At 42.5% G+C, this 10,469-nt stretch overlaps 1 protein-coding gene across 1 annotated transcript; it reads left to right on the plus strand.

Moving 5' to 3' along the window:
- The first annotated feature begins 565 nt into the window (after positions 1-565).
- On the plus strand, positions 566-9,662 carry hapln3 (hyaluronan and proteoglycan link protein 3). The gene is made up of 5 exons (XM_050072615.1): positions 566-703; positions 1,535-1,678; positions 4,254-4,652; positions 6,274-6,576; positions 6,713-9,662. Exons 2-5 carry the CDS (start codon positions 1,546-1,548, stop codon positions 6,988-6,990), a joined length of 1,113 nt encoding a protein of 370 aa, XP_049928572.1. The 5' UTR covers positions 566-703; positions 1,535-1,545; the 3' UTR covers positions 6,991-9,662.
- The last annotated feature ends 807 nt before the right edge of the window (positions 9,663-10,469 follow it).

Here is a 10,469-nt window from a genome sequence, read left to right on the forward strand (position 1 = left end):
TGGAAGTCAGACGGCGATACAGCCGATGGGTTCTGAGAATGAGTTGTAACCAGACCGAGACCACCTCTTCAAGAAGGTCTTGGTCCGGTTGTTTTGGTGCACACCTGAGTACGATTGCTGTGTTCACACCTGCCCAAAGGAACTGCACTGAGGGGGCAAACAAACTTGTTTGATTGAACTGAACCAAACAGGACAGGTGTGAAAGCTCCCTAATAATAGTAACGGTAGCAAGAGAACCGCAACACACACAACACACCTAATCTTCAATTAAATACCAAGGACCACAATAAACTTCCAAGATATAGATTGTTGGCAGGTAGAGAGGTATCATCACAGACCACCTGCACAATGAGTTTCATGGTTCTGTCTCTTTTCTGATTGGTGCAACTTGAGATGTTACAACCACCCCCGGTCTCCCCTAATGCTTTCAGCTGTAGTCTACTGAAGACTCAAGTAAAGTACAAGTGTCCATACAGATATGTAGCCCCCACTTATTTACACTCTATACTGGTATTATCTGCTGTATGGGGCTCGTGGAAAGTGTGCTCGTGTGTGATGAGGTCACCGTTCACTTCAAAGGGGATGCCTCGTCCGGTGACGTCAGGCGCGCGCTCCTCTTGAGTGTGGGTCGGGTGAGCAGACACGCAGCAGAGGATGAGGAGGAGAAGAGCTGAAGACACGCTGGGCGGACAACTGCTTATCTGTGAGTGACTTTTTACGACCTCAGACTTTTAGTTTCCCACAGAGAGACGCTCACACGGCGGATGTGAACCCGGGACTGTCCGCTTACTTTATATTTCCAGCTGACTGTGCAATATTAGAGCGATGGTGTGATTACTTCTGTAAAATACTGCTCTTACACTTTATAAACCTCGTTTAAAAATACTATATAAATATACACGTTAACTGTTTTAATCTTAGTTTTATTGAAATTATTTGGGGTTGAATACTTCTTGGAGGACAGAGAATGGGAGGAAACTGCGAAGAGAAGATATGAAGATATTAAATGAACATTTGCGACGTTTGTTAGTGACTGAAAAGATTTTTCTGTCTCTACAAGGCACATGATCGATTTACTGTTGCCCCTAATGTATCATAAGTCATTACAGTGCATTTATTTTTTTAAACGTTTTCTCAGATTTAGGTTGTGAGAAGATATTTTGTACTCAACATGAAGGAATGTGAACTATGAACATGCTAAAACAACAACAACAACAACAACAACAACAAATGTCTTAAAATAGAAGCTGAGTTTTTCCACATTTTCGAGTATAAAACAGCATAAAAACTTTTTTTTAAATTCTGTAATTTCATTATAATCTCTTCGTCTTGTCTCATTTTAACCATACTGAGGTTATTTTACTTTTTAGAGGGTAATCTATTGATTTTAATACTTTCTTATCAGTGCTACAAATAATTTTGAGCTTTATTTTAATTGTTTTATCCAAACAATCACCAATCTGTGATCTCACAGCGTCCTCCTGGTATATATATGTCAGCTGAACAGTATTTATTCTGATTGTTGGCTCAACAGAAGACAACATAATGCTCAGTCTGCTGCGCCCCCTGCTGGCCGTCTGCCTGTACCTGCTGCTGCCCGGCGGACAGGGCCTGATCCCCGGATACAACAATGGCTTTTACTACCAGGACATCAGCAACGGAAACGGAAACGGAGAGAGTAGGTCCTCTGTTTGTCCCTTTTGTCGTTTTCTGTGAGTGTGTGTGTGTGTCTGCTGCATGTTTGAGCAGTAAGTTAACCCAACAGTCTGGGCCGCACCTACTCAAGTTTATTTCTGAAGTACTTCACTTGGGTATTTATAAATAGTATTGCACATTTTACTCCACTATATCTCTTTGAGAAGTTTATAATAACATCTAGATTAACATTTATCTGAATAAGATTTATTACCAAGTAGGTATTTGCTTTAAGAGGAATTGAGAATAAGTCTTTAAGTGCTGTAACACTTGAGAAAATAAATATAGAATTGAGAAGTACAATTTCAAAATACCACAAAGATACTTAAAAAAGTACTACAATATAACAAATATGTACATTATAGCTGTTATAGAGAAAGAGAACTGTACAGTTTGATGCAGGATGTGCAAAAATATCTAAAAATAAATTAGTTGTTATGTATCGTCATATCATTCGTATCTTTACATATATTTCTAATATTGGCCTTTCTGTGTAACAAGTACAAGTATATTTTGATGGTAATACTAATGTAGTTTTTCTTAAGTAAGATTTTCAGTGCATGCAACAGAGTATTTTTACACTCCTTTACCACCTCTGTGTGTGAGACACAACTACATGCTTCATCTGTGTACATCAAAACACCTGGGTGTGTTGGGAGAAGACAACCATGCAGCCGAGCCAGACCGGGTTATAAAAACAAACTCTGCTAGTGATTGATGGTGTGTGTTGCAGTAGACATGTGTGAGAGTGCATTAAAGGAAGTGAACATGTCCATGTTGCCCTAGACATTAAATATTAGTGTCTAAACAATATGTGTAGCATAAAGTATTTCGTTTGCCAGCTGTTCTCTTGGTCCACTGTTTAGTTTCCTCACTGATAATAATGTGGTTCTCTGCACCCAGCTGTAGCTGTGTCAGTGAGAAATATACAGCACATGTCAATAGGAAATAATGGGATAAATATTTGACATTTGGAGACACTGTGCTCTTTAACTGAGTAGATCTTTCCTAGGACTGTTTATGTGACAGTGTGGATGTGGATAATAACATTTCTGACGACTCAGTTTCCATTTTGACTGGCCAGTAAACCATCCTAGTGAGTCGATATCAGTGTTATAATTTACACCTGATATTGCCAGGTTGCAATGTTCACTGTGAGGTCTGGAGAGCTGTATATCGTTGCTGGGTTTTGGACAAAAAAGTGACAAAGTTAATCAGATTTAATTCACTTCTGAATCACAGTTTTTGAGTGTGCTGTTAATGGACAATATTGTCCCTCAATTCAATGCAAAGCTGAAAAATGCTACACTGATTGTTGCAGTGCTGAGTGAGACAGCTCCAGGGACACTGTGAAAAGCAAATAATAAAATATTTATGTTGATCAACAACAGATGTTTGCCTTGTGCACAGCAGCACCAGAGTACCTGCAGGTGCTGACAACAGACAACATCACTGCACTTCTTTATAGACTGACAAGTGCAACGGTGCGAACAATGTGTTTCATCACAGGCTTCAGCAGGGTCACTCTGAACAGAATATTAAATATTTTGAAAGGCACTTTGCCGTCCTCACTGAAGTTTAATCGGCAGCGGCATTCAAAAGTTACTGATGTTCATTAGGCTTTTCGCACTGCATTCTCTTAGCCCCAGGCTAACTTTGCCTATTTCACATACACATTAGGACACTGCAATACAGTACACACTGCACTTCTACTAGCCTGGGTTAGATGTCAGTTTGAACACGCATCTGTTGTTTACTTTGCCCTGTTTCACACTGGCAACTTTTAGCCTCAGGTTAAGTCCATTTTCAAGGGATAACCTTGCAAATTTTGGGCTAACAGAGTCATCATTAATACTGTTAGTTATAACTATGCTTTCCCTGCTATTAAAATTTAAAACATTAGGAAGATAAGATCAGATATAACAAAACATGATCAGATACGAGACGAGATCAGACGATACGATATGACACGACACCACAACACACCACACGATGCGATTAGATCAGACCACACCAGATACGATACGCTACGATGCGATACGTTACGTTGCGTTGCATTGCGTTGCGTTGCGTTGCGTTACGTTAAGATACGATACGATACGATACAATGTGGCGCGATAAGATAAGATAAGGTAAGTTAAGACATGACAAGACACGACACCTCAGGACAGGACACGATCAGATCAGTTAGGACAAGATAAGATACGACAAGATAAGATAAGGTAAGACACAACATTATTTATTCTGGGGGAAATTGTTGTGCAAGAGTTGCAGCAAAAGGCAGAAAAAGTGCTGATATAAAGTATGAATAAAAGTGCAAGAATGAAAATACCAATAAATGGATATCAATCCATACAATTAGCCTATAATATAAGACACCTCATGCAAGCAGCCTCCTCCATTACCTGACCAGTTCAGTACTACATTTCCACACATAAGTGATTAAAGTCACTGAGAGATTTATCTTAAATAATGGCCTTAATGTCAAATACAGAGAACAAAGTAAAGATTCACCTGCTCAAAATGTTGTATTTCTGATGCTTTGTGTCTTTTTCTAGTCTATTTCAACGGGGTTCGCCTCCACGTGGAGTCCCCAGAGCACTCAGTGTCGGCCGCCAGGGGGAGCAGTGTCACCCTCCCCTGTCACTACCACTACGAGCCTGAGCTGACCACACCACGCAGGACCCGTGTCAAGTGGTCCTGGCTGCCTGCCAACACCATCAATGCACCTGTTTCACCCGAAGCCTTGGCCAGGGAAACTGAGGTTATGGTTGCCATGGGCAACCGTCACCGCAGCTACGGCAGCTTCCGGGGCCGCGTGCGCCTGCGACGCTCGGCACCAGGGGACATGTCTCTGGTGATCAATGAGCTGCAACTCAACGACACAGGCAGATACCGATGTGAGGTGATTGATGGACTGGAGGACGAGAGTGTGACGGTGGAGCTGGAGCTGCGGGGTGAGGAGCGTGTGTGTGTGTGTGTGTGTGTGTGTGTGTGTGTGTGTGAAGGGTGAAGCATATTGATGAGGGTGAAATGTTATGATGTGTGAGGAATCTGGGACACTGAACTCATGAGTCATTTTCTGTGCAGTGAAATTTAAAATTGCTGTCATTTCAAATCCTTTTGAGGATATGAGTGAGATGTCAGCAGTCCTGTGATGGTGCTGTAAAATATTTTTTGACTCCCATCTTGAACTTTCATGTCGACATACAGTGCAGCAGGTTGGTTCGAGATGGCACCTGATGAAGCAGCTTTCTCCTGGAGCGTAAACAGTATAAAGTTGATCTGCACATGACTGGATTAATTCACTGGAAGGCCCAAGAGTAAAAATAATCTGAGCCCCATGGATGTGTAATGACAACTTGATACAGCACCAGATTCTCCTAGGATGGCCCAAAAAGCATTTTCATTTCAAGACTCATTTGTAAAACTGTTGACAGAATACCTCCAAAGGCAAACAAACAAGATCAGCTATTAGGCCTACTTTTTGTAATGTGAATTTTTAAACTTTGAAGGTTTTATGTTTGTAAAACTGAAAATCTAGCCTAAAAGCTATTTTTATAAGTGCAATGTCATTTTAATGTAAAGTGCCTGGTGGGGCTTGAGAGAAAGAAACACCAACGTTGGAACCCAGAGGCTTATCGTCTTCAGATCAGTAACAACGGTAACCAGCAATATTTGGGGGTTCCATTTTGGCTAATCTCTGTAAGCAGATATCTGCATATGAACGCAGATAAATACAATAAAATAAAAAATCATCAAATGCGTGGACGCGAGTGGGGACGTATTGACCGAACCTATCAGCTTCAGTCAATGCATCCCCACTCCTCAGTAAGTACTCTAATTTTGTGTAGCTTAGTTCCTCAGTTACTAATCATTAGTTCCTCATTAGTTCCTCATTTATCCCTCATTAGTTCCTCATTAGTTCCTCAGTAACTACTCTAATTTTGGGTACCTTAGTTCCTCAGTAACTACTCATTAGTTCCTCAGTAACTACTCTAATTTTGTGTACCTTATTGTAAAGTGTTACCGTTTTTCCTTATACACCGGTAGTTTCTGCAGTCATACATCACTGTGCAGGTACAATTATTCACCATACAGTGTTGGAGAGTTCCATTGTAATTACAGAAGGGTGCTGTAGCCGTACCGTAGCCACCAACCAATAGAGTCCAACTGACGGATACTTTCTGAGGGGGACAGCTTACCTACATGCCGTGTCAGCGTTTTCTGAGGTGCTGACAGAGATATAAGAATGAAGCCCTGGACATCCTAAGGTTTGGAGGAACTATTCCTCTGTAAAACACTTGACATTGCGGCCCTACCACTCCTTACCCGTCTCCTGGCTGCTGCCAAACCTCTCTGTCCACAGAACTACCAGCAATAGCTGCCAATAGAGCTAGCAGACCAAAAGCTCTTTTGTACAACAGCACATTATCCCGAAAAACAAACGCCCATGTCTCTGAAATATACCGGACCCTTCTGTAATGGGGCAGTCGCTCTAACCATCAGTTGGCCTGCAAATGCTATGTATGACCATAAAAACCGAACTATCACGATACACTTCTCCTCCTGTTACAGGCGTGGTGTTCCCCTACTTCTCTCAAAAAGGACGCTACCATTTGAACTTCTTCGGGGCCCAACAAGCGTGCCAGGATCAGGAGGCCACTCTGGCTACTTTTGAGCAGCTCTTCACAGCGTGGGAGGAGGGGTTGGACTGGTGCAACGCTGGCTGGTTGGCTGATGGCACAGTACAATATCCAATCACAGCCCCACGTGAAGGCTGCGGGGGCCTGGACTTAGCTCCTGGTCTGCGCAGCTATGGACAACGACATCGCCTCCTCAACCACTATGATGCTTTCTGCTTCTCCGCCTCTATCAAGGGTTAGTATGTGTGTGTGTGTGTGTGTGTGTGTGTGTGTGTGTGTGTGTGTGTGTGTGTGTGTGTGTGCGTGTGTGTGTGTGTGAATGTCTAAATATACATGACAGTCTTATCACTTATAATTCTCTCCTGCATTAGGGACTGTGTACTTCTTAAAGCACAAGACCAAGCTCAACTTCACAGAAGCGGTCCAGGCTTGTGCCAGTGATGGAACTCGAATTGCCAAAGTGGGACAGATGTACGCTGCCTGGAGGCTGATGGGATTGGACCGCTGTGATGCCGGCTGGTTGGCTGATGGGAGTGTCCGTTATCCTATCACAAAGGCCCGGGCTAACTGTGGCCCACCAGAACCAGGGGTGCGTAGTTTTGGCTTCCTCCCACAGTACCTGAAATTTGGCGTCTACTGTTATCGGTAGACGCCTCGGCTCAACACAAGACACAAACCATTCTGACAGCGCACTGGTTCAAAGCTCTGCTTGAGAGGTTAGCATTAGCTGTAGCCTGGAAGCAAATTAGCAGTTAGCAAGTTTGTTCATTTCTGAGCTATTTTGAGGCAATTTGGGTTAACCGCTCTCCACCTCCTTAAGACTCTAACTGATCAGTATTGAACCTAACATCCAGTCAGCAGCCGTTAAAGTATGTACATCCATCAGGTGATGCCACTTAAACAAAATGTCTACACTGTATGGCCAGAAGTATGTGGACACGCAAACATCACATCTACACCTCATTCCGAAACCATGGACATTAATATGCTGCTATAACAGCCTCTTCTGGAAAGGCTTGCTAGAAGATTTCAGAAACCATCGGCAGGCTCTCATTCAGCATTAGTGAGGTCAGCAACAGATATTGGGTGATAAGGCCTGGCTTACTTCAGCTTTGCAAGTTTATCAGAAAGATGTTGAGTGGGGTTGAGGTCAGAGCTTTGTGCAGGCCAGTCAAATTCTTCCATGACAAACTGTGAATCTGTAGATGTCATGGCATACAGTACTTTTCCCAAAAAGTTGGAAGCAAGGCATTGTCAGAAACAGATAGCTTTTGCTGCAGCATTCAGATCACCCTTAAAGGTTAAGTTTGCTATTTTTGAACCTTGACCTTATTTATCCTTGTTTCTGTGTCTGATTGACTAATGGGAATAACAATTTATCAAACTGGTCCAGTATTGAGCGACAAGGTTACAGACGGCAGCAGCGAAACAGGCTGCAGTGTAATCACTCCTGGCAATTGAGCACAGTCAACTTGCATTCACTAAAAGTGCTTGTTTTTGCCACTGACAGGCTCATGATCCCCAACAGAAATAGACCTTTTTGTTAGAGAGTAAGATCCTTTTTGTTCAGCCAGAAGAAAGAAACAGCACAAAATCACCATTGCCACACTCACCAGACTCACAAAAGCCTTTCTTGTTTATCTTTCCACTGTTCTTACAATCACTGACTCTGGTTTGGTTGAAATAAACCCTTAATTCCAACCTGGTCTCACTCCGAAGTCGTCAAAATCCGGTGCTTGGGCAATGACGTGGCATCAGATACTGACGAAAAAAGCCATCCTTGAACGTCGGAATAATGCGTGGCCAGTCACCATAATAGCCAGGGGTAAACTCAAGGGGACAAGAATGAAAGTCAAGGTGGCGAAAGTCCAAGTAAGGAGGGTGGGATTGCTGGTGGATGGGTCCAACACATACTGACTTTCACCCGGGAGAATGGTGTTTTTGTCCCATAAGATTATAAAGCCAAACCCTGTTCTTTTTTGCTAACTCCAACCACGTGTAGTAGTTGTTAGAGGAACAAAAGGTCAATTCGCATTTTTGTACTGACGTAGTGCGTTTATTTTGAAAGAGACTGTATGTAAACTGCAAATTTCCTGTGAAAACAGAGGTGTATTTTGAAAGAAGACAATGCATGTAACAGGCATAACTTGAGACGGTGTCCCAGAACGTCAATATCCAACGCACCCAGGGTACCTTTCATGTCATATCTGGACGTGGAAAGTCCATGACCAAATGTCAATATGTGACGAGGTCGGAAAAAGGATCTTACTCTTTAACAAAAAGGTCTGTATGTGTACGTATTCAGCCACTTACAAGAACAATCTGAACCTGTCAGTGGCAAAAACAAACACTTGAAGTGGACGTGCACTGATGGTGTAAACATGCCCCTAATGATTACATTGCAGCCTGTTTCACTGGTGCTGGCTGCAGTGGTTTCGCTCAATACTGACCAATTTCAAAAACTACTGTTCTCAACAGTCACTTAGACACAGAAACATGGGAAAATAGGGTTCAGGTTGGAAAATACCCAAGTTACCCTTTAATTGAACCTAGGGGGGCTAAGCTTGATCATGATAAATAACCTCAGATCATGACTATATGGTCAGGGGTGTCCACATATTATTGGCCATGTAGTGTTTAATGTCCAAAAATGCAGTTATGTCTGCTGCAAGTTTTTCTCACAGATGATTTTAAACTCAGGGAAGGTGTTCCGACTCAGAAAAAACATTTCACATTCAAATTAAATTACCGCTCTCAAACCGTACCACAATCATTAATCTCGCCTGTATTTATTCAACAAAACATTTACATTTTGGTTTTCAGCACTGCCCTCCAGAGCATTTAAACATTCAATCTTGGGAGCCTCATACTACAACCGCAAATTTTTGGGGTTAAGTGCCTTGCTAAAGGGCACCTTGATGGTTGAGGGAGTGGAGAGTGTTTCTCATTATTTTCCTGTCAGATCTTTCCAGCTGGTCCATGATTGTACACTCACTAACTAGGCTATAGGTTACTCTCTCTGTTTGTGTAACACTGTGAAATATAATGGAGTCTTTCTTTGTCTCCTTAAATGTCTGTGTATATTGTTTTTTGAAACATAATGCATCTCTTTTTCATTTTTTCTGGGTGATTAAGAGTAGTACTCTTTGATGGAGAAAGCAGAAGTTATGAATGAGGATCTGTGTATTGTTTTAATATTTGAACTGCCTTGTTTACATCTGTTGTTGAAGCAAAAAACAGTGTTTCGTTTCATGTATCTTGTTTTTCATTATATATGTCTGCGCATTTGTACCTTTTTCTACAAACTAATAAAAACACTACTGTAAAGATTTTTTTTTTATATGAGATACATTTGTTAGAAGAAATTAGGTGATTAAGGAAAACTAAATTTAAACATTCCTGTAAATCATGCAGTTAGAAAACTGACTCTGCTATGTCGAGCACAAACTATTTTGATAGATTAGGGCAGGTGTCAGCAACCTTAACTATCAAAAGAGCCATTTTTGACCAAAAGACCAGAGCCGTTAAACATATTGGAGCCTTATGATAACACTGCCATAAGCCATAACCCATCCAGGTTGGGAGGCAGTTACTGCCTTAAGTGAGGGAGTTCAAGTATCTCAGGGTCTTGTTCGTGAGTGAGGGTAGAATGGAGTGTGAGATGGATCTGTGGTTTGATGTGGTGTCTGCAGAGACCGTAGTGGTGAATAGGGAGCTGAGCCGGAAGGCAAAGCTTTCGATTTACCGGTCCATCTACGTCCCAACTCTCGCCTATGGTCATGAGCTCTGGGTAGTGACTGAAAGAATGAGGTCGTGGATACAAGCAGACAAAATTAGTTTCCTCATAAGGGTGGCTGAGCTCAGCCTTAGAGATAGGGTAAGGACCTCGGACATGGGGAGGGAGCTCGGAGTAGACCCGCTGCTCCATCGCGTGGAAAGGGGTTAGTTAAGGTGGTTCGGGCATCTGATCAGGATGCCTCTGGTTAGAGGTGTTACAGGCACGTCCCACTGGTAGGAGGCCCCGGAGCAGACCCAGAACACGCTGGAAGGACTGCATATCTCATCTAGCATGGGAACGCCTTTGGTCCTCCAGGAGGAGCTGGAAGGTTTTGCTGGGGAGAGGGATGT

Source organism: Epinephelus moara, chromosome 20 (assembly GCF_006386435.1).
Source record: "Epinephelus moara isolate mb chromosome 20, YSFRI_EMoa_1.0, whole genome shotgun sequence".
In the NCBI taxonomy this organism is placed as follows: Eukaryota; Metazoa; Chordata; class Actinopteri; order Perciformes; family Serranidae; genus Epinephelus; species Epinephelus moara.